At 63.2% G+C, this 21,894-nt stretch overlaps 8 protein-coding genes across 8 annotated transcripts; 4 read left to right on the top strand and 4 right to left on the bottom strand.

Moving 5' to 3' along the window:
- Positions 1–121: 121 nt before the first annotated feature.
- MJAP1_002008 (RING-type E3 ubiquitin transferase) lies at positions 122–5,680 on the top strand (the record flags this gene model as incomplete). Its single annotated transcript, XM_060265952.1, has 1 exon — positions 122–5,680. One exon carries the CDS (start codon positions 122–124, stop codon positions 5,678–5,680), a length of 5,559 nt encoding a protein of 1,852 aa, XP_060121935.1.
- Positions 5,681–5,688: 8 nt separating this feature from the next.
- On the bottom strand, positions 5,689–7,411 carry MJAP1_002007 (HECT-type E3 ubiquitin transferase; the record flags this gene model as incomplete). Its single annotated transcript, XM_060265951.1, has 2 exons — positions 5,689–5,791; positions 5,817–7,411. The coding sequence occupies 2 exons, from the start codon at positions 7,409–7,411 to the stop codon at positions 5,689–5,691; spliced, it is 1,698 nt and encodes a 565-aa protein (XP_060121934.1).
- A 249-nt stretch (positions 7,412–7,660) lies between these two features.
- On the top strand, positions 7,661–8,145 carry MJAP1_002006 (uncharacterized protein; the record flags this gene model as incomplete). The annotated part of the gene is made up of 3 exons (XM_060265950.1): positions 7,661–7,684; positions 7,711–8,073; positions 8,098–8,145. The coding sequence occupies 3 exons, from the start codon at positions 7,661–7,663 to the stop codon at positions 8,143–8,145; spliced, it is 435 nt and encodes a 144-aa protein (XP_060121933.1).
- Positions 8,146–8,166: 21 nt separating this feature from the next.
- On the bottom strand, positions 8,167–9,963 carry DBF2 (serine/threonine-protein kinase dbf2; the record flags this gene model as incomplete). Its single annotated transcript, XM_060265949.1, has 1 exon — positions 8,167–9,963. The coding sequence occupies one exon, from the start codon at positions 9,961–9,963 to the stop codon at positions 8,167–8,169; it is 1,797 nt and encodes a 598-aa protein (XP_060121932.1).
- Positions 9,964–10,052: 89 nt separating this feature from the next.
- Positions 10,053–10,788, top strand: SPC25 (kinetochore-associated Ndc80 complex subunit spc25; the record flags this gene model as incomplete). The annotated part of the gene is made up of 2 exons (XM_060265948.1): positions 10,053–10,287; positions 10,310–10,788. 2 exons carry the CDS (start codon positions 10,053–10,055, stop codon positions 10,786–10,788), a joined length of 714 nt encoding a protein of 237 aa, XP_060121931.1.
- A 9-nt stretch (positions 10,789–10,797) lies between these two features.
- On the bottom strand, positions 10,798–12,855 carry MJAP1_002003 (uncharacterized protein; the record flags this gene model as incomplete). The annotated part of the gene is made up of 1 exon (XM_060265947.1): positions 10,798–12,855. The coding sequence occupies one exon, from the start codon at positions 12,853–12,855 to the stop codon at positions 10,798–10,800; it is 2,058 nt and encodes a 685-aa protein (XP_060121930.1).
- A 417-nt stretch (positions 12,856–13,272) lies between these two features.
- On the top strand, positions 13,273–17,852 carry MJAP1_002002 (uncharacterized protein; the record flags this gene model as incomplete). The annotated part of the gene is made up of 7 exons (XM_060265946.1): positions 13,273–13,778; positions 13,802–14,730; positions 15,174–15,789; positions 15,817–16,940; positions 16,979–17,084; positions 17,107–17,213; positions 17,236–17,852. The coding sequence occupies 7 exons, from the start codon at positions 13,273–13,275 to the stop codon at positions 17,850–17,852; spliced, it is 4,005 nt and encodes a 1,334-aa protein (XP_060121929.1).
- A 3-nt stretch (positions 17,853–17,855) lies between these two features.
- On the bottom strand, positions 17,856–21,888 carry ELP1 (Putative elongator complex protein 1; the record flags this gene model as incomplete). Its single annotated transcript, XM_060265945.1, has 2 exons — positions 17,856–19,548; positions 19,571–21,888. The coding sequence occupies 2 exons, from the start codon at positions 21,886–21,888 to the stop codon at positions 17,856–17,858; spliced, it is 4,011 nt and encodes a 1,336-aa protein (XP_060121928.1).
- Positions 21,889–21,894: the final 6 nt, after the last annotated feature.

Below are 21,894 nucleotides of genomic sequence, written 5' to 3'. Positions count from 1 at the left end.
CGGCGCGCCAACCTGCGCGTGAACGAGCGGCAAGGGCGCCGCACGTCCCCCCAGCACCGTGCCCGGCACCGATGCGTGCATGGTAGTACACGTGGTGCCACGTGCTTCTTTTCCGAACGCCATGAGCGGGGTAGGAGCGGTCGCGGAGCTGCTGCCGCGCATCGCGGCGCTGCCGACGCGCGACGACCTCGAGTCGTACAGGCTTCCCGTGGAGAAGCAGGCGGATGTGCGCCGCAAGCTATACGAGGCGCTCTTTTCCGCTGTTTCGCCCGCGTGGCTCTTTCCTGCGGACCTCGCGCTGACGCCTGCGGCGGCGCTTGCGCTCCTCGCGCAGAGCGAGTGGAGTCTGTCACAGGCTCAGCGGCGTGCGGATGCGATTGCGGCACATGGTGCGAGCGGCGGCGCAGCGGCGCCTGTCGCGGCGCAGCCCGAGTATTCCTCGCATCGCCGCGGGATGGCCTGCGGCCACGTCTTTCGCAAAGGCGAGCCCATTTTCCGATGCCACGACTGCTCGTACGACGATACTTGTGTACAGTGTGCGATGTGCTTCCAGAACTCGATCCACGCGCGCGAACAGCACGACATTGTGTTTAGCGTGGCGGACGAAAACGGCGCGTGCTGCGACTGTGGCGACGAGGAGGCGTGGAAGTGCGATCTGCGCTGCGAGTTCCACAGCATGCATCCCCACACAGAGATCGACGAGGCACCCGAGGCGGATCCGACGCTCGAGAGCCTGCACGCCGGCGTGCCGGAGGACGCACGCACGTCCATTACGGCCTTTTCCGATCTGCTTCTGACGTTTTACCTGCAGGTGATCACCGCCGCCGAGCCGCAGCGTGCGCCCACGCTCGGCCCCGAGCTCGTGGAAGAACTGAAGCGCATGCCGACGCTCGAGCGCCTCTTTGACACAAAAGGGAAAGCAGAAGACGCACCGCAGCCGTTTGCGGCGCTCCTCTGGAACGACGAAAAGCACACCTTTACCGACGTCTCCGACAAGATCATGGACGTGATGCCGTCGCTGAATGCGCACGGCGCACGCGCATTTGCGGAGCAGGTCGACAAGCACGGCCGCGAGGTTCTCGCCATCATGCCCGAGCTGCGTCGCCTGGTGATCATGGCGCGCCGCATCAACATCCAGCGCCTCTTGGTCACGGTTCAGCCGGCATTTGACTACTACGTGCAGGAGGTAGCCGGCGTGGTGCTTGCATTCCTGATGGACCTCGCGAGCTGCTCGCTGTACACGCCGCACGGCGTCGACGGCCGCGCTTTCAAGGTGCTCATCACCACGCTCCTGCTCACGCCTTGGAAGAATAGCGAGTGGGCAGAGGCGCCGACGACCATTGCGCGCGAGTTCTTTGACCCGAGCCGCGTGTGCAAGCTCGACGCGCTCCTCCTCCTCGACACCAAGATGTGGAAAGAGGCGCGTCTCGACGTGCGCCACCTCATCATGGACCTGATTGCGTGCCGTGAGGCCAAGCTCGAGATCGCCGTGCACTTTGCCTACGTTTATCCCCGCATGATCGAGACTTTTATCCTGCACGACCGCGAGCCGGAGCACTCCATCTACCACATGACCGTGCAGCTGTTTAGCGTACCGAGCGTCGCCGCGCGCCTCGTCGTCGAGCACAACTTCATGCACACCCTCCTCCAGGTGCTCCATGCGCTGTTTGTGAACGACAACGAGAGCCGTGTCACGGCGCTCACTCTCCCCTCGCCACCGCCCGCTCGCGGCCAGGCGAACGCGAATGCGCCGATGCTGTCGCAGGCCAAGTGCTACCACGTCTTCCACGACACACGCTACCTGCTCGCGGCGGGCGACGTGAAAAAGAACATTGCGCAGCACGCCACCGCGTTCCTCGCGCCGTGGCTCACCTTCTTTGCGTACTTCCACGGGATCGCGCCGGACACGCGCGCGGCGCACGCGCACGTCGAGTTCGAGAGCGAGCTGTGGTACCAGGTCTTCCACGCGAGCTCGCACCTCGGCCGCCTCGCCAAGATCCTCGGCGAGGCGTTCCAGCACGCGACCAGCGAGCAGCTCAGTGCGGGACTGCAGTTTGCCGCCGACACGATCCTCGCGCACCTCGCGCGCCTCGAGACACTCGACCCGAGCACGCACCCGAGCAGCGCGATGCACACGGTGCGCTTCCCGGCAAGCGACGAGGGAGCGGCCGTGCCGGTCGCCGAGTTTGTCGTGGCACAGGACCCCGTCTCGTTTCACCACCCGATGCATTGGCTCCTGGCCGAGATGCTCAAAAGCGTCGGCGCACACCCCGGCCTCGCGCCGCCGATTAGCGAGGACGCAATGCTAGCACTCCTCGAGCACCCGCTGCGTGTCACGGTCAAGCTCGCACAGATCCGCTGCAACGTGTGGGTGCGCAACGGCTTTGCGATCCGCTCGCAGGCCTACCACTACCGCGACAGCATGTGGATGCGCGACATTATGTACGATCAAGACCTGTTTGTACAGCAGTGCGCGCTCGCATTCGTGTCGCACGACCGCTTCCTCGTCACGCTCCTCGACCGCTTTGACCTCGTGGCGTGGTTCAGCGGAGAGCGCGGGCACGCCCTGTACGACGGAGAGCAGGCGACGTTCATGGCCGAAGAGCTTCTGCTGCTGCTTGTGATGCTTCTTACCGAGATCAGCGTCCCGGCACACTGGCCGATCGAGCAGCAGGTGCGCCGCGAGCTCATCCACTACCTCGTGCTCGGCGCAGGAACTTACTCGGAAGTCACCAAGCAGATTCCCGAGCGCTTCACGGACCACGGGTGCTTTGACCGCGAGCTTGCGCGCGTCGCCAACTTCCGCTCGCCGGACGGCACCAACGACCTCGGCATGTATGAGCTGAAGCCTGAGTACCTCGGCGAGGTCCAGCCCTTCTTCCAGCACTACTCGCGCAACCAGCGCGAGCGCGCAGAAGAGGTGCTCGCCGAACGTCGCGCCAAGACCGGCGATGTGCCCCGCGCGCCCCGGCCTGCGCTCGGCGCACTGGACGGCACACTCTTTGCGCGCCTCGGCGACGTGCTGCACTGCCCCACGTTCCTCCAGATCGTGGCGGGCACGCTGGGCAATGCGACGTACGGCTACGCAGAGCCGCCCGACACGCTGCTCAACGCGGCGCTACACCTGCTCTACGTCGGCGTCGCGGAGCGCGGCGCGGCGTTTGTGCCGCACCTGACGCAGGCGCTCCAAGTGCCGCATGCGGACCACGTCGAGACGCAGAGCCTCGCCGATTTGCTCGCTGCAATGCTCACCGAGTCGCGCCTCTCGGCGTACCACGAAAAGATCCGCGGCCTCTTTGACGCGGCGGCCGCTCTGGACCCTGCGCTCGCCGCCGCCCTGCCGCAGCCGGCCGCGCCGCCGCCTGCGCCGAGCGACGATGCGAAGCGCCAGGCGGCGAAGGAACGCCAGGTGGCCATCATGCAAAAGTTCTCCGACCAGCAAAAGTCGCTCCTTGCCACGCTCGAGGACGAGCTGAGCGACGACGAGGACGGCATGGACGAGACCGTGGACGACTACGGCACATGTATCCTGTGCCAGGAGCGCCTCGACGGCCACCGCTCGTTCGGCACGCTCCTGCACATCCAGGAGAGCCATCTGATGCGCACGACGCCGCCGCGGCAGCAGTCGGCGTTCCAAGAGATTATCGGCATGCCGCTGGATATGGACCGCTCGCAGAACGACGGGCAGCGCACGCGTGGCCACCTGCACCGCTACGAGCAGGCCGATCCGCACAAGCCGCGCATCGCCCTTGGCTACGCCGCCGAGAACCACACGACGGGCTTTGTCGCGGTGACGTGCGGGCACAGCATGCACGTCGCGTGCTTCAACATGTACCTGCAGAGCACCGAGCAGCGCCACGCGATGCAGGTCGCGCGCTCCCACCCCGAGGACCTCTCGCGCCTGGAGTTTATCTGCCCTCTGTGCAAGAGCCTCGGCAACACGCTGCTGCCTGAGCCGGGCGCGAGTGCCATGAGCCGCTCGCCGTTTAGCGAGGTGCCGCTGGGCAAGGTCGTGCCGGATGACCAGGCGCTCACCGAATGGGTGCGCCGCATCAACATTGCCATCCTGAAGAACACGTCGGCGTCGGCGAGTGCGCGCGCCGAGCACCAGGAGCACGACTGCGGCTCGGGCTGCTTTTTGCCGTTCTACGCCCCGGCCTCTGCCACGCCGCACAACCCGGATCTTGGCACGAGCGTGCTGGGGAGCGAAGAGTGCGCCGAGATGCTGCAGCGTACGCGCTCCGTGCTGCAGCTCTTGGCGTACGAAACGAGCTGGGCGCGCTCGCGCGACCGCCGCCAGACGATCCTCGAGTACGCGGGCGATGCGGTGCAAGGCGACGCGATCTACATCCCCGAGCACGTCGTGGGCTACACGCTGGCGCAGCTCGAGATTACACAGCGTGGCGTCACCCCGCCCGGCTCCAACGTCGCTGCGGCGCTGAGCGAGCAGCAGATCAAGCTTGTCCAGTCGCTCCTCGAGACCCTCTCGTCGCTCGCCCATGTCGCGTGCAAGGACGCAAAAGGCGCCGACAGTATGCGCCAAGGCCTCCTCAAGCGCCTCATGCCCCACTGGGCCGGCGAGCACTCGGTGCGCAACCCACTGCTGCTGCGCAACGCGCTCGGCGTCCTGGTCGAGGCGGCGGTGCTCATGCCGCAGCACCTCCTGCACGCCACTGCGCTCCTGTACTATGTGACGCTAGTGCAGACCGTCTTTGGCCTTGCCCAGCCGTCGTTTGCCCACGGCGAGCGCCGCAAGGCGGAGGAAAGCGCAGTAGGCGGTGCCGAGGCCGTGCAAATCTTCCCCCACGCCCGCTGGCTCGTGACGAGCATTGTGAACCTGGTGGGCTACGTGCGCGGCAACATCACGCTCGGGTTCGACCACTGCAGCGACCAGGACCTCGCCAAGCTCCTGTGTGCCTACACGCTTCCGTTCCTGCGCCGCGCCGCGCTCCTGCACCGCATCGTGAGCGGCGCGGTGCCCGAGCCGGCCGAGGGCCCCGAGTATGTACGCCTGCTGCACCAGCTGCGTATCCCCTTGCCTGCGGAAGCGCTGCCGATGCACGCGGCGCCTGCCGGCCTTGTCGCGATGCTTGTCGAGGGCTGGACGAAGCACGCGTACGTCCACCTCTCCCCACTTTTCCGCCCTTTGCCGATCCTTGCAGAGCCGCACGAGGCGCGGACGGCTGTACCGAGCCTGGTGCTTGAGCACCCCCACATTTACGAGTTGCTTCCTCTGCCGCACGACTTTGCGCTCCTGCTGCAGCAGACGCAGACGCGCGTGTGCAAACGCTGCAACACGCTCCCCCCCCTGTGCTCGCTGTGCCTCTTTTGTGGCGAGGTGCTCTGTGAGCAGTCTTTCTGCTGCAGCGACCTCGACGACGAAGGACGTGGCGAGTGCCACCAGCACATGGAGCACTGTGGTGGGCGTCTTGGCGCGCATTTCCGTGTCGGAAGCAATGTAGTGGTGCTGCTTTTCCAGCGCAACGGCTGCTTCACCTCTTCGCCCTACCTCAACACGCACGGCGAAGTAGACCACTCGCTGCTGAAAGCGCGCCCGCAGCGCCTGCACACGCAGCGCTACGACGAGCTGCGCAAGCAGTGGCTTACGCATGGCATCGCCAACATTGTCACACGACGCACCGAAGCCAACGTCTCCAACGGCGGCTGGATCACGTTCTAGTTATACCACTATGCCAGGCCAAAGCCTTCGCCACCCTCGTTCATCGCGAGGAGCAGCTGACTCCGGAGCTTTTCGTAGGAATCGTACTGCGGCAGGTCGAGCTGATTGAAACTGGATGAGTAGACAAAAAACGTACCATGTGTGCGCGACCGGCAAGCGATTCTCGCCAAAGGCCTTGTGGATATTGAAACGCTGCGTGCCATGCACGCCTTGCAGTTGCGCAAAGCCCTCCAGCGGCACCTTGCTTGTCCCGGTGATGAACTGGAGCAGCTTCGCTTTTTGGGTCTGGTCAAAGGAGCGCACCGCGCGCCACCACCACTGGACCATCGAGTCGCTGCTCGAGTAGCCCTGCAGCTCCGTGTGGTTCTTCCACGCGTCCACATCGATGTCGGGCAGGCCGGAGATGAGCAGCTCGAGCTCCTGCTCGGAAAAGATCTGGATCAGGTCGCGGGGAATCACTTCGAGGAAGCCGGTGAGGAATGCGTCGATCTGCTGCTTGATCGAGTTCGTGAGGCGCTGCTCGGTGACCAGGCGCACGTACTCCTCCTTGTTTTCGTTCGTGACAGGAATCGAGGCGCCGTCAGGGCGCAGCTCGACGAGCTGCGTCTCGCCAAAGACCTCTTCCTCCACGGCAAAGGTCAGGTCGAGCACGTCGGTGATGTCGTTGTGCAGCATCCACTCGAGACTGTTGTAGTACTCGGGGTCCACCGCCTCGAGGTCCTTGTAGTCCACGGCGCGCCCCAGGATGTGCTTGTAAAAGCTGCGCGTAAAGTACGCATCGAGCAGGCGCCCATCGTAAATCGCCTTGCCAATCACGCGCCCAATAAACGTAAAGAAGGACAGGTGCAAGTCGTTCACCGAGCTCATGCGGTTCGGCTGGTAGGTCGTGCGGTCCGCCGCGCACGGCTGGAAGAGCGCATAGTCGGGGTTGAACATCTCGCGCGAGAGCACCTGGAACCACTCGCGGGTGACGCCACCCGCGTCGATGCCGTCTTCGTTGTGAAAACGCACATTGAGCTTGCCGTGCTTAATTTCGGGGCCGGAGCGGCGCTGGAAATACTGGAAGCTGTCGTAAAAGACAAACTTGCGCCGCACCGACAGCGACAGCGGGGTATAGTGCTCGCGGCGGCCCTTGTGCAGCTGCTGCGTAAAGTAGTTGCGCTTGTTGTCAAAGTCGAGCACCTTGGAGTTTTTGACCAGCAGTGCAAACGACCCCGACATCAGCGAGGGGTTCTGGCGCACCATCAAATTGAGGATCTTGCGGTGCTGCTCGGTGAATGCGAGAAACTCTTGCTCCATCTGCGCACGGCGTGACGAGGCGGCCGGCTCCGAGAGCGAGCGACCTTCGGCGTCCGCCTGCGCCTTCATCGCGTGGCGCGACACGACCATGAGACTCTCAATGATCGGCAGCAGGACCTGGGCCGAGCTCGGGTCCGCGCGCAGGCGCGCGAGCGACTCGCCGAGCTTCGCCCAGAGCTCGTCAAAGTGGAAGGACTCGTAGACCTTGGCGAGCTGCGCCTCGTTCTGGCTCTTTTCCTCGGCCGTCTTGCTATCGAGTTCCGGCTCATCCTCTGATGCGCCGCTCGATTCGCGCTGCATCGCCGCGCTGCCCTGACGCAGCGCCGAGAGCGGCAGCACAGGCGCGCCGCCCGGCGCCAAAAACGGAAAGGCTTCCATCCCTTCCGGCGGCGCGCTGCCTGACGGCGAGTCGTCGCGCATGCCGCTCAGCATCTCTGCAATCCCGCTCGCAGGGATTGCGACAAATGCAGGTGGGGGGCGAGAAGGGTCTTGTTCACTGCGTCAGTCGCTCGCTCGCACGTACTCGGCCATCGTCGCTCGCTCACGAGCGCGAATGCTGACAAAGCAAACGCCACCTCCACGCGCGGACGTGCGCACCCCACGATTGGATAACGTCAGCACGACCCCCGGGCCCAACCCCCAACCCGGCCCGTGCCCGAAGGTCCGTTTCCTACCTTGACCATGCCTCTCTTCGTGCTCTCGCCTGTATGTGTATATATATACTGACACAGGCCTCGCTCGCCCACTCGGCCCTCTTCGCTGGTTACTACACCTACCTCTCTGGCAACGTGGCCTACCAACGCCTCCAGACCGGTACGCTCACCAACGGTGAGGAGCAGAACGGCACGCCCCTCTCGCGTGCCGTCCGTGTCCACGGCAACTTCTCCGAGTACACCCCCTTTGCCTTCCTGCTCCTGTTCCTTGCTGAGCTGAACGGTGCCCCGACCAAGTGGGTCCACGCCGCCTACGTCACGCTGTTCCTCAGCCGTGTCTCGGCGGGTGTCGGCCTGACCAAGGAGAAGGCGAGCAACGTCTTCCGCAAGTTCGGCTTCATTGGCACGCTCAACGTGATCCTCGGTGCCGGCCTGTACAACGTACGTCTCTCTCTACTAACGCAGTTCGGTCTCGGCTACGAGCCCCTGAAGTCGTTCCTCGGTGTGCAGTAACTAGATCGTAGCACTATGATGCTAAAACATCGTGGACAGTTTAGTCGACGCAGAGCGCTGCGGCACCGGCGGCTGCTGGCCGGACTTGGCCCAGTTCTTGCCAAAGGTGAAGCCGACCCACATGCCGCGGCCGCCGTCTGTCTGGCCGTTCTTGGCCTCCATGGCCTCCACGTGGCGCTGCTTCTCCTGGACCTCTTTGTACTTGGCCATGTCGGCGGGGTCGTCAAAGTTGTCAAAGTACCCCGTGTCATGTTCGGACTCGAGCTGGGGAATAAACGGTGCAGCGATCTCGCGCATCCGCGACAGGTCCATGCCGCGGAAGAAGGGGTGCGCCTGCACATCGATCAGCGCCTGGTAGCGGCGCTCGGGCGTGTTGATCAGGCGGATGATCATGTCCCACGCGGTGTCTGTCAGGTTGAATTGCAGGTCCTCGGGCTTGTCGTAGACTGGGCGCTGGAGCGCCTTGGACCAGTTCTTCAGGTTCGCCCACGTCTCGTCGGGGTGCGCGCCGCTAAACGGCGGGAAGCCACAGAGGAACTCGTAGAGAATGCAGCCGAGCGACCAGTAGTCGACGCTCGTCCCGTACTCGCGGCCGCGCAGGACCTCGGGCGCCATATAGTCGGGCGAGCCGACGACCGAGTCGGCGTACTGCACGTTGTGCGCACGCATCGCCTGGTAGAGCGAGCCGCGCTCGGCGGGCGTGCGGTAGACCATGTCGGTATCCTTCACCTGGTCGAGTCGCCGCTTCAGCGAGTCGATCCGGCCGGGGTTCAGCGCGCCGGCCGCGAGACCAAAGTCGGTCAGCTTGATATGTCCTTGGGCGTCGATCAAGAAGTTCTCTGGCTTCAGGTCGCGGTGGATGTAGCCGAGCTTGTGCAGCTCATTGACCGCCACAAACATCTCGGCAATGTAGAAGCGCGCGTGCTCTTCGCGCAGCACACCACTGTTGTTCAGCAGCGTACGGAAGTCGCCACCCGGCACGTACTCCATCGCGAGGAAGACGTGCGATTCGTCCTGGAAGGCATAGAGCAGACGCACGAGCCACGGCGTGCGCGTCGCAGTAAGGATATCGCGCTCGGTGAGCACATGGCGCACTTCATCCATCTTGATGAGCACGCGCTTGCGCAGGCGCTTCAGCGCACACAGCTGGCCGGTATCGCGCTTGCGGGCCAAAAACACCTCGCCGTAGCCGCCCTGGCCGACCTGCGTGACGATGTGGAACTGCGCGAGGCGCAGCTTGGTGCGGCGGTGCAGCAGGAGCGAGCGCTCCTCGGCAAAGTGCTCCTGCTTCGCGGCCTTGTACTCCTCCTCGCTCACGCGCGAGGCGGCGGCGCGGGAGCGCGTCTGGCGGCCGTTGGCGAGGCTCATCGAGGCGATCGCCTGCTCCATCTGCTGCTCGGGCGACACGTACCCCTTCTCTTGCATTCCGCGCTCGAATTGGTTCAGGCGCTCGCGGCGGTCGGCGAGGTAGCGCAGCGAGTCAAAGTAGTGGTTCAAAAAGTAGATCTGGGCGAGCGTCGCTTTGCGCTGGACCTCGGGCAGCTGCACAACCTCCTTCTCCCAGGGCTGCAGCGCATCGGAAACGTTCTGCGAGCGCCAGCTCGTGCGCGAGAGCGCCGCAGCGCTCGTGTCCGCCGGATCGGCGCGCGCCTCGCGGCGGCCCTTGGGGCTCGCGCTCGGCGTGGAGCTCGTGTTGGCCTGCAGACGGCGCGAAAGCGGCGTCGGCGAGGACGCTGCGCTAGTCACCGCCGACTTGACCGGCGAGACGCCGTCGCGCGGAGCGTTCTCCTTCGTCCCGTCCCGCATACCAGGCAGCATGGTGAGCAACACGAACCCAACGTGTTTGTCTCGTTCTACGCACGTGACACGCGTCCATCACGTGGAGCAACACGAGCGCGCTCCTCCGCATGGACGAGTCGGCGGGCGGGGCACCGCGGCGGGCGGGCCTGGACTTTTCCGCGCTGAACGAGTCTGTGGGCAGGTTTCAAGAGCGCTTTGACGAATATGTACACAGCACCGTGGATCAGATCAAGAGCGACGCCGATACTAAAAAGCACGACCGGAAAACGGCCGAGGCAGAGTCGTCGGATCTTACGCGCGAGTGCGACGCGATCAAGCAGGACCAGAAGCAGCTGTGGGAGAGTACGTCGCTGAGCTAACGCAGCCGTGGCCGCGGAACGCAGGGAAGACACGCATCTGCGCAGCAGCCTGCAGGCGTTCTACACGCAGCAGAAATCGCTCGAGCAGCGCACTGGGGAGTTGGCCGGGGACGTCGCGGATGCGCGGCGCGAATTCGAGGCGCTCGAGACGCGGCGGGCAGAGAAACTCGCCCTGCTCGAGCGCCAGGTGCAGCTCAACCGTCCGGAGCTCGCGGTGCTCGAAAAGTACACGGGCCTCTCGATCACGCCCGCCGAGCGGCGGGGGACGCTCCGCTTTGCGTTTCGCCTCCTCTCGGCCACGACGCCGAACGATGCGTGCTCGCTGGATTTGGACGTGTCGCAGTCGCAGTACACCGCGCCGCAGTACGACGCGCGGCTGAGCAAGGAAACCGTCCAGCGACTGCTCCAATCTCTCAACGACCAGGGCGATCTGCCCGCCTTTTTGTGTGCGCTGCGGCGGGCAATGCAAGCCGTGTGCCAATAGTGTAAATTACTATGAGTCTTCTGCGACGACCTCGGCGCCGTCCGACTCGAGTGCGAGCATCGCCGAGGTGCGGTCGGCTTCCTGCTTCTCGTTGCTCTTTGCCTGCTCATCCAGGCCGGCGGCGGCGCGGTGTGCGGCGCGTGTATCGAAGCCGACGCTGCAGAGCGCGCGGAAGTACGCAAAGCACTTGCGGATGCGCGCCGAGATGTCTGACACGCGCTCAAGCAGCAGCAGGCCGTCGTAAAAGTAGATGTAGTTGCTCCACGACGAGGCGTACGCCTTGATGAGGCCGAACGAGAAGCCATCGTTACGCCAGCGCTCGGCAAGCTTCTTCTCGTCGTTCTGGTGCACCGCAAGAGCGCAGTAACGAGCGGTGATGATAAAGGGGCGGGTAGGACCGTGGGTCGTGTGTAGGTTCGCGTCGAGCGAGCGCAGCAGGTCGTTGATCTTGAGCACCATGAGCATCGCGCGGGGCACGCGACGGAGGAGCTCCATTACATTGAGCAGCATACCCTCTTTCTCCATGACCGTCTTGCGGATGTGCTCCTGCTCGTCCTTCATCATTTTGGAACCGCCGTCGAGGTCGAGGAGCGACGACATGCGCTCGCGGCCCTTGACGCCCTTGGGGTTGTGCGAGTCACTGCCTTCCAGGCCAGAGCGCCCGGTGATTGCGCTCTCCAGCACGGGGTACAGGTCGTCGTCAATGTTGCCGACAAGCTTAGCGTACTTGCGGCGCTCGCGCTGGACCTGCGGCGTGGCATGCGACAGGAGCGAGAGCCAGAAACGCGCATAGTTCGCACGCAGCTCCTCGTCGATCTCAAAGTACAGGCCGTGGTCGAGGAGGACAATCTCAAAGTTTTCGGCGGACCGCGAGTTCTTTTGGCGAGGGCGAATCAGCACGTTGCCACCGTGCGGGTCCGCGTGGAAAAAGCCGTGCATGTAGAGCATCTGCGAAAAGATCTTGGACAGCTCCTGCGAGACGCGATTGCGGTCAATGTTGTGGTCCGCCAGGAACGCAAGGTCGTCCGGACGGCGGCCCTGGATGAATTCCATCGCGAGCACACGGCGGAAGACCCACGGGACGTCGGGGAAGGCGACGCACGTCTTCTTGTACTGGTCAAAGTCCTTCTTGCAGCGCTGCGAGTTGGACGCCTCGTGGCGGAAATCGAGCTCCAGCGGCATATTCTTGTTCATCTCGTCGGCGAGCCACTCGAACGAAAAGTCGGGGAAGACACGCTTCACCCAGTGCACGAGGATCGTGACCATCTTCATGTCCACGTTCGAGAAGCGCTCGACGTTGGGGTGCAGCATCTTGACCGCCAGGATCTGGCCCGTCTCACGGTCGCACGCACGGTGGACCTGCGCAAGGGAAGCAACGCCAATCGGCTTCTCGTCCATCCACGAAAAGGCCTCGTCAAAGGACTTGCCGGTCTCCTCGCGGAAGAGCTCCTCGAGCTCGGGCAGCGGCGTCGGCTCGTTCTGGTCCTGCAGCGGCTTCAGCGTCGTCGTCCACTCGGGGGGGAGGAGGATCACCGACGAGAGGTGCTGGCCCAGCTTGATGTACAAGCCGCCGTTCGTCTGCAGCGCCACAAGGATACGCTGCGCGCAGCGGAGGTGGCACTGGCGCAGCGCCTCGTCCTCGTCCGCCTTCGACGCGTGGTGCTTGTTCAAAATGCGGCGGTAGTCCCAGACACAGAGACCGACGGCCTTGACAATCACCATCGAGCGCGACATCGAAAGGAGCATAAACTGCGCCGTCTGCGAGGCATGCGAGTCGCTCACACCGCGCTTCAGCTCCGTGTAGAGTGATTCCATGCCCGCCCAGCTCAGCATGCTCTTGTCGCTCTCGCGCGTCGGGCCAGCGTCGGCATCCACGGCCGCGTAGTAGAGGTATACGGCGCCACCGAGCACCAGCACCACACCGCCGCCGATCGATGCATAGCGGTAGCCACGGCGGAAGGCGGCGTGCGCATTTGCCGTGCGGTGGGGGTGGGGGACGGCCGGCTCGCTGAAGAGAGTCGTCTCCGGCGCACGGGTGCCGGGCGGGAATCGGGGAGGCGCCGGCATTGCCGGGCCTTTTGGCTCTTCATGTTTGGAGTCCAGGCGTGCAGATGCGGTATACGGCCGCACGCTCCGCGCGACCGCACTGCGCACGCCGCACAGCGACGCTCCGAGGGCCGGACGCATGGGCATCATGCTGCTTCCTGCACGTGGTGTGAAACGAGCGGGATTGACCGACGAAAGTGGATTAGATAAGCTATGACGGTCCGTGCTCAGGGCCTTGGGGTCCGAGGGAAATCCGCCCTAGGCCGATTTCGTGCGACGATGGAAAAGCGACAAGGATCCGTGTCGTCTGTGCATGCAGCCCCGCAGTTGAAGAATGCGCTTGGAGGAGCGAATGAGCCCGCGACTCCGCACGACTTTCCCCCTCCCAACGTCAAGGGCCGCCGTACGTCGGTGAATAGCTTATTGCGTGCCCCAACAATGCTCTCCGAGGCGCTCGAGCAGTGGGAAAACAGCGATGTGGCGCGCGCAAAGTTGTATGATTCGCGTCTCGAGGCGACGTTTGAAGACGGCAAGGAGGAAGAGGAAGAGCAGCAGGACGACCTCGAAAAGACGAGCACCATCCACTCGCTGCCGCCCAAGCCCGTGGACAAGAAACGTGGGGGGCAGGGGCCGGAGCGCGACCCATTCCTTGTGACTTGGGAATCGACCAACTCGGAGAAAGAAAACCCACGAACGTGGTCATACTGGTACAAGGTGCGCGTACTGGCCTTGTATGCCATCTTTGGCGGGGTGGGCCCGTGGGTTAGTTCCATGGTATCCTCCGCCTCGAATATTATTGGCGAGGAGCTACACTTTAAAAGTAGCACCGAGCAAAATTTGATGATTGCCATCTTCCTCTTGGCCTTTGTCTTTGGGCCGCTAATCGCAGCCCCGATCAGCGAAGCGGTGGGGCGCCGCCTCGTCGTGCTCGTATGCAATGTGCTGTACGTGTTTTTGTCTGACGCAGTTTTATTGTCTTTAATATTTCGTGTGCCGTTTCCCAGACATCGACGCAGATGATTGTCCTGCGTTTCTTTACGGGATTCTTTGGCGGTGCCATGATTCCTATTGGCGGCGGGTGCGTCACAGATCTGTTCGAGCCGCACCAGCGTGGCCAGACGATGGCCATGTACTCGATCATGCCCGTGCTGGGACCGTGCCTTGCGCCGGTCGTCAGCGGCTGGATTATCCAGGGGTGGGGCGAAGACAGGTGGCGCTGGATCTTTTGGACGTCGACGTTTTTTGCGGTCGCTGTCCAGGTCACCGGCATGCTGTTTACGCGCGAGTCATATGCGCCTGTCCTGCTCAAGGTCAAGGCAACCAGGCTCCGCAAAGATACCGGCGACCAACGTTACCACACCATCTTTGAAAAGAAAAGCGAGTCGCTGAGCGAAAAGGCACAGCGTATCCTGTTGCGCCCAGTCATTTTCATTACCACCGAGCCGGTCGTGCTCTTTCCGGGGCTGTACATGTCGATCGTTTATGGCTGCTTTTACCTGCTGATCGCTGCGCTTCCGCGCGTCTTTCAGGGAAAATACCAATTTCCGGTCGGCATTGCCTCGATGCACAACCTCGCGCTAGGCGTCGGGCTGATCATCTGCGGCCAGATCGAGGGATACATTATCGACGTCTTGTACCGAAAGATGTGCAAGTGGAAAGGAAATGCGCGCCCAGAATACAAGCTGCCGATGCTCATGGTCCTCGTATTTGTCACGCCTTCTGGCCTGCTGCTGTTTGGATGGACCGCCTTCTACCACAAGATCTGGATTGCGCCTGATATTGGTCTAGCGATGGTAGGCGCGGCACTCGTCGGTACCACGCTCCAGGTGCAGATGTACATGGCCGACCTGATGGGTATTTACTCTGCGTCGGCGATCAGCGCGACTCTCGCGCTCCGTTCGCTTTTTGGTTTTGCGTTCTGTTTAATTGCAGAGCCTTTGTACAATAAACTGGACGTCAACTGGGGCTCCTCTGTCCTTGCCCTTATTTGCGCAATTTTTGGCATTCCGGCACCGTTCTTGTTGTACAGGTTTGGCGCGACTCTGCGCAGGCGAAGCAAGTATTGCATTAAGGATGAAGATTAATGTAAATAACAAACGCTACATCCATTACATTCGAAAACGCATAGACGCCTCAATAGGCCACGAGACAGTTACACCTTCGCTCGCTTCGCGTGTTGTACGGAGCAAAGCCCGGCGGTGTCCGTGATGACTAATATGCAGGTCCGTGCTCTGCCAGGAATTGGATTGATAATGCACTGCACATTCCAGCGACGCCTTCCATGCTTGACCACCGGCGGCCCTCTGGATCTTCCGCACATGCGGCTCCGGCAATTCCAGAGGCACTAGGTGGTGCAGATAATCCTGCGACGCCGCACGAATACCCCCCCACCCACTCCAAGGAGCGGCGGTCGTCCTTCTCGAGCCTGCTGCATGCGCCGTCGTACGTCACCGAGGCGCTAGAGCAGTGGCAAGATAAAGATGCCGCAAGGGGTGCGCTGTACGAGTCCCGGCTGGAGGCTACCTTTGAGGATGACGACAGCGATGAGCAAGAGCTTGAAGAGGACCAGGACCTCGAGCGGAAAAGCACGAGAACTTCGGTGCTGCCAAAACCGGTAGATAAGAAGAAAGGCGGCGAAGGCCCCGAGCGCGACCCCTTCTTGGTGACCTGGGAATCGACCAACTCAGAGCACGAGAACCCACGGACCTGGACGTACTGGTACAAGTTGCGCGTCCTGGCGTTTTTTGCGACCTTTTCTGGTGTGGGTCCCTGGGCCAGTTCGATGGCCTCGCCGGCGTCCGACGCTCTGCACGTATACCTTGGCTTTGATACGAGCGTCGAGCGTAGCCTGGTCATTGGCATCTTTTTGCTGGCATTTGCCATCGGTCCCCTCATCTCCGGTCCGATTAGCGAGACGATCGGGCGCCGGCTGGTCGTGTTGGTGTGCAATGCAATGTACGTCATTTTGTCCGTCTGACGCAGCTTTATCATATTCAACATCGGATGCGCCGTTGCAAAGACACCCGCACAAATGATTGTCCTCCGCTTTTTCGCTGGCTTTTTTAGCGGTGCCATGATTCCCATGGGCGGCGGCTCGATTACCGACATGTTTGAGCCGCATCAGCGTGGCATGGCCATGTCGCTATACTCGATGGTGCCTGTCCTGGGCCCCTGTCTCGGCCCGGTGGTCAGCGGCTGGATCATCCAAGGATGGGGCGAGGACAAGTGGCCCTGGATCTTTTGGACGTCGACGATGGCTGCCGGTCTTATCGAGATCGTCGGCCTCATCTTTACGCGCGAGTCCTATGCCCCGGTCCTGCTCAAATCCAAGGCCCGCAAGCTCCGCAAAGAGACCGGCGACACGCGCTACCACACAATGTTTGAGAAAAAGACCGAGACGCTGAGCGAAAAAATACAGCGCATTTTGCTGCGTCCCGTCATCTTTCTCACGACAGAGCTGTCCGTGCTGCTCCCGGCGATATACCTCTCGATTATTTACGGATGCTTCTACCTGCTGATTGCTTCACTGCCGCGCGTCTTTCAAGGCATATACCAATACCCGACCGGTATCGCGTCGCTGCACAATCTCGCCCTGGGCGTAGGCCTAATTGTCTTTGGCCAGGTCGAAGGCTTCATGATCGACTTTACCTACAAAAAGATGTGCAAGAAACACGGTAATGCACGTCCGGAGTACAAGCTGCCGATGCTCATGGTGACCGTCTTTATTTCGCCCTGCGCGCTCATCCTCTTTGGCTGGACAGCATACTACAAACAGCCATGGATCGCGCCGGATATCGGCCTCGTCATGATGGGCACCTCGGTCATTGCGACCATCCTCCAGGTACAAATGTACATGGCGGACTTAATGGGCATCTACGCCGCCTCGGCCATCAGCGCTACGCTCTCGATGCGCTCGCTGTTTGGCTTTGCATTCTGTCTCATTAACGAGCCGCTCTATTCGACACTCGATGTGAACTGGGGCACGTCGCTCTTGGCGCTGATCTGCGTCATTTTTGGCATCCCCTCGCCTTTTCTTCTGTACAAGTACGGCCCTTATCTCCGCGCCCGGAGCAAGTACTGCATTAAGGACGAACCTCCACTTGCCGGTATCGGTTCCGTGCCGCAATCATGAGCTTCCCCACAGTGTACCTAGGATATGAAAAGCCCGAGTTCTTCAAGCTGCAATGGCTTGCGGAGCATGTGCTGGGTGTCGCATTCGACCGTCCTCCGGTGAACGCCTTCAATGTTGCGTACGTTGCCCGACTGACCCAGGATGTGGACCGAAATGCACCACATCTTCCGCCGCATTCGCATGGACACGGACGTGCGCGCGGTCGTGTTATACTCGGACGGCAAGTGCTTTACCGCGGGTCTCGATCGTAGGTGCCATTACTGACCCAGTGAGCGACAGCGTGCTAAGCGACGCGATGGAAAAGGGAGACGCCGCGCGTGTCGGCATCGTGCTCCGCGAGCTAATCGAGCGCTTCCAGCAGTCGATTTCGTCGATTGAGGAGTGCGAGCGCCCGGTGATCGGCGTGCCGCACGGCCACTGCATCGGCCTCGCGATCGATATCCTCGCGGCGGCCGATATCCGCTACGCGGTCAAGGACGCGAGCTTCTCGATCCGCGAGGCGGCCGTCGGCCTCGCCGCCGACATTGGCACCCTGCAGCGCTTCCCCAAGATTGTTGGAAACGACTCGTGGGTGCGCGAGCTGGCATACACCGCGCGCTTCTTCCCCGCGACCGAGGCCTACCAGATGGGCTTTGTAAGCAAGGTGCTCGACACCAAGGAGGCCGCGATGAAGTCCGCCATTGCCACCGCCTCGTCCATCGCGCAGGTGTCCCCGGTGGCGGTGAACGGCACGAAGCAGTCGCTCATCTACTCGCGCGACCACGGCGTCGGCGAGGGACTGCAGTTTATGCAGTACCTCAACGCCGCCGCGCTCCAGACCGAGGACCTCGGCGTGTCGATGCAGGCGGCCATGACCAAGAGCAAGCCGAAGTTTTCCAAGTTGTAGTAGCTACGGCGCCTGCGGCGTATCCAATAAATGCATCTTCCAGCGTTCGCTCGACACGTCGGGGCGCGACGCGGCCGGCGCACGTGTGGCATGCCGAGAGGCGTACAGCGCCGTGAGCGCCGCGCCGGGCGCCGCTTCGTCGCCGGGCTGGTGCGCGAGGTGTGCGACGGCGGCCACGAGCTCGTGCTCGGCCTGCTGCCTGCGCTGGTCCTGCGCGGTGGCGCGCGCGCCGAGCGCGTCGGCGGCCTGCGTCGCCTTCGCCTCGAGGGCGAGCAGGCGGTGTTGCAGCTTTTGTGCGGCGGCGCGGTGGCTCGTGCCGAGCGCAAGGAGCGCTGGGAGCAGCTGCGCCGTGGTGCGCTGCAGTGCACCGAGGCGCGTCGTGAGCAGCTTGGCGACCGAGTCGAGCAGGTACTTTTCCTCGTAGATGCTGCCTTTCTTGCCCGCATTCTTCTTCTTTTCCTCCTTCTTTTGCTTCGCCTTGGACCGACCGGTGGCGCGCGTGCCGAGGGACAGCGTTGACATGGTTTGTGCGACGCTCGGAGCGGCCGTATAGCGCGTGAACTGCGTGAGCTGCGACATGGTATCGCTCTGCATATCGATGTTCTCGAGCCCGGCGTCATCCATGTAAAACTGCGCGGGCTCCTGGGTCTTTTTCGACTCGAGCTCGCCAAGGCGCGCGACCTGCTGGGCGAGCTGCTCGTCGATCGCATCCGCCTCTTCCATGGCGTTGGACTGCCCTTCGAGCGCCGCAGGGCCGACGTGCGTCTCGATCAGGTCAAAGCGATCGTGCGCCGCAGCGACGCGTGATGCTTCCGCAAGGCACTGCGCGCTGCACAGCAGACTCACGCCTTGCTCGACGTCGTGGACGTGGTCGAGGCAGATGCGCGCCGCGCTCTCGTACTGCTCGCGCGCGCTCAGCTGCTCAATGAGCGCGTGGGCAAGCGCAAGGAGCTCGGGGCGCGGCATGCGCTCCATCAGCGCCGTGCTCAGCGCATCCTGCCACTGGTCGGCCTCACGGAACGCGTCGATGGCCTTGCGCGGCTCTTTGGCGAGGAGGAAGGCGGACGCCGCCTCGCCGGCACGCTGGTGCGCCGCGAGGTAGGTGCCAAACAGGTCGTACACCTGGCGCTGGCGGCCCGTATTCCCTTTCCACGCGTCGAGCGCTTCACGGTACAGCTTGTGCTGGACTGTGTACTCCATCGCCTCGTCCGCGCGGTCGTCGCCGGCGTGCACGAGCGAGTGCAGCGCTTTGGTATGCCGCCCGAGGTGGTCGTCGATGCAAAAGCGCTGGTACGCCTCGGGCGTCTTTGCACGCAGCTCCCTCAAAAACGACACGTATTCGCGGGGGTCTTTTTGCGAGTGCTGCGCAATGAGCAGCGCAAGCTGGAAGTCGTACATGCCGAGCGCGACACGGAAGAGCTGCTCGGCGTTCGCGAGAAAGATGATGTACTTGCACGCCTCGTCGGCCAGCGCAAGGTCCGTGTCTTTGTACCGCAGCAGGACACGCAGGCCGCTCTCGTAGTCGGGCACGTCTTTGCGCAGGTGCGCAGTGAGCACAGAAGAGAGGTAGCGGCGCTCGTCGACCTGCAGCGCGCCGAGAAACGCGTCGCACACCGTATTCACTTTGCCGGCCGTGTCGGCCGCGGGCGATTCGCCCACCATGGGGCGGTACAGCGTCTGTGTCACATCGTCGTTGCTGCGTCAGAAGATCCACGTACCGCATGCTCGAGAGCAGCAAATTAATATGGTCGACATTGTCGACCTGCTTCAGGACCTTGGGAATACTCGCGAGGAACGCCGTGGGGTTGTGGTCGTGCAGGATATTCAGATCGACACGGTGCGCACGCGCAGTGCGCAGCGCCTCGCCGTACTCACTGCGGTCGATCAGGTCGCGGATCACGTCGAGGACCATGGGGCGAGGGCAAATCGTCTCGAGATTGCCGCGCGGCATTTGGAGGACGAGCGACATAGCGCTCGGCACGGCCGTCACAATCGTGCTGCCACGCTCGACACGCCGCCCGAGCTCGAGCGTTTGCACGTCGCCCGAAAGCGCGGCAAGCGGCAGGAAGCGCGCCTCGTGCGTCCACGTCGTCCAGACCACCAGCCGGTTGGTCACGACAAACGACGTCGCATCCTTTGCGAGTGTACGGTTGGGCAGGACCAGCCGCCCGTCGCGCGCCAGGCCAAGGGGCGTGGCGTGCGGCGCGGGAAAGACGACCAATCGCTCGCAAAAGGTCGGCAGCGACGGCAGTGGCGACGAGGTCGCGACATCGACGACGCTGCCGTCGGGGCCGTGCACGACCAGCGCCTTGGTCTCGCGCATGGTCACTAGCCGGCGTGCGCCGCCCGTCGAGAACGCCAGCGTGCCTCGGTCCCCGCCCTGCACCCACTCGGCGCCGTCGGGGCGGAGCAGGCCGATGGTGATCGAGTCCGAGACGGCGAGCGCCACCTGGATCGCGCCGGGCACCACACGCAGCACCGCGATGCGCTCAGGTGCCCACTTGGCACGGCTGCCCAGCACACCGTAGGCAATGCGCCAGACATGCACCTCTTCGCGAAAGAGCACCGCAAGGTAGTCGGTCGTCGCATCGCCCCCAACGGTATCCCACGCAACGTGCACCGGCACCTGCGGCACAAACGGCTCCAGGCGCGGCGTATCCAAAATGCACGCCGCACACATCGGCGGCGGCACATTCTGCAGGCGGAACGGCGTAAGGAGGAGCGCATGGCCGTCGACCACCGCCGCACACGACGCGTCGTGCGGCGGTGTTCCGCTCGATACCACCGTATCTGTGGCATAGACGCGCTTCTCGACGCCGCCTGCATGCACAAGGTAGAGCCACAGCGGTTCTTCGGCGTGCCATTGGAGCGCTCGCAGTCCTTCCAGCTGGATCTCTTGCTTGAGGTACCAGTGGTAGTTCTTGGTCGTCCAGACCTGAACGACAGCGTGTGGCCCACGCACGAGGTGCACTGCAAGCGCACTTCCATCCGCGTTCCACGCGAGCGACTGCACCGCGTGCGGCGTATTCCACGTCGGAAGTGCCTCGCCGTAGGTATTCCCCTTTGGCCCTGCGCCGTGCTCTTCGCGGAGCGAAAACTCGCCGTGGCGCAGTCCGTTCCGCTCAAAAAACACGACATCGTGCCGCCCGTCACGGCCCGGCGCCCACTCGTCGCCGTCCGGCGTCCTGCCCGCGCGCTGCGTCGTGGCAATCACATTGCCGATCGGACGCACGGCGAGGCAGTGCGAAATGCCGCGCACGGACGCGTCCGACGTCGCGCTGAGCACACCCGCGCGCGTGTATACACGCAGGATGCGATGCGCGCCGTACGCGTCGCGCTCCAGCGAGGAGACGACAAAAAAGGCGCCGTCCGATCGCCACGCAACGCGCGGCAGTCCGTCGTCTTCCGGCACTGGCGGCCCCCGCGCGTCGCCCGCGCGCGGCTGTGCAGCAGCGGCCTGCTTGCCCTCGGATCCGTGAAACTGTGTCGCCTTGGAGCCCCACCCGACGTTCACCGGCTGGTCCTCGCCAAAGTCGTCGGTCGACAGAGGCGCTTCGTGGAGTACTTCGAGGTCGCGCGTCATGAGCAAGAGCTTCGCGACACCGTCTGCACCCGGCGCGGTGATGAGGACAAGCACTTCTTCGTCCAAGCTCCAGCGCGCGGCAAGGAGGCCCTGCTCGACGGACCCCACGATCTCTGCTTTGAGTGTATCGAGCAAAAGGTACACGATATCGCCACCTGCTGTAACAAGGCACAGCGCCGGCGCATTCCCTGCGACGTCTCCGCCGTCTGCAAGCATCTGAAACAGGCGGATCTCATCCGCATTGTTGCCAGGGGCGCCGACGACAGCGAGCGAAGCGAGCTCCTCGCACGCGCTCGGCGTCGCGCGGCCAACCGTGAGACGCACGAGCCCCTCGGCACCTCGCTCTGCACTCGCTACATACACTCCGTCAGCCGCCTCGGCGTCCGGCGCAACCGCCTGCCACGGCGCGCCGCCGCCGAGCGCCTCGACGGCGAGCGTCGTCAAATTTCGCATGGTGGA

Source organism: Malassezia japonica, chromosome 3 (assembly GCF_029542785.1).
Source record: "Malassezia japonica chromosome 3, complete sequence".
Classification (NCBI taxonomy): Eukaryota; Fungi; Basidiomycota; class Malasseziomycetes; order Malasseziales; family Malasseziaceae; genus Malassezia; species Malassezia japonica.
Note: the sequence above shows the minus strand (reverse complement) of the source record. Positions and strands in the feature narration are given on the sequence as shown.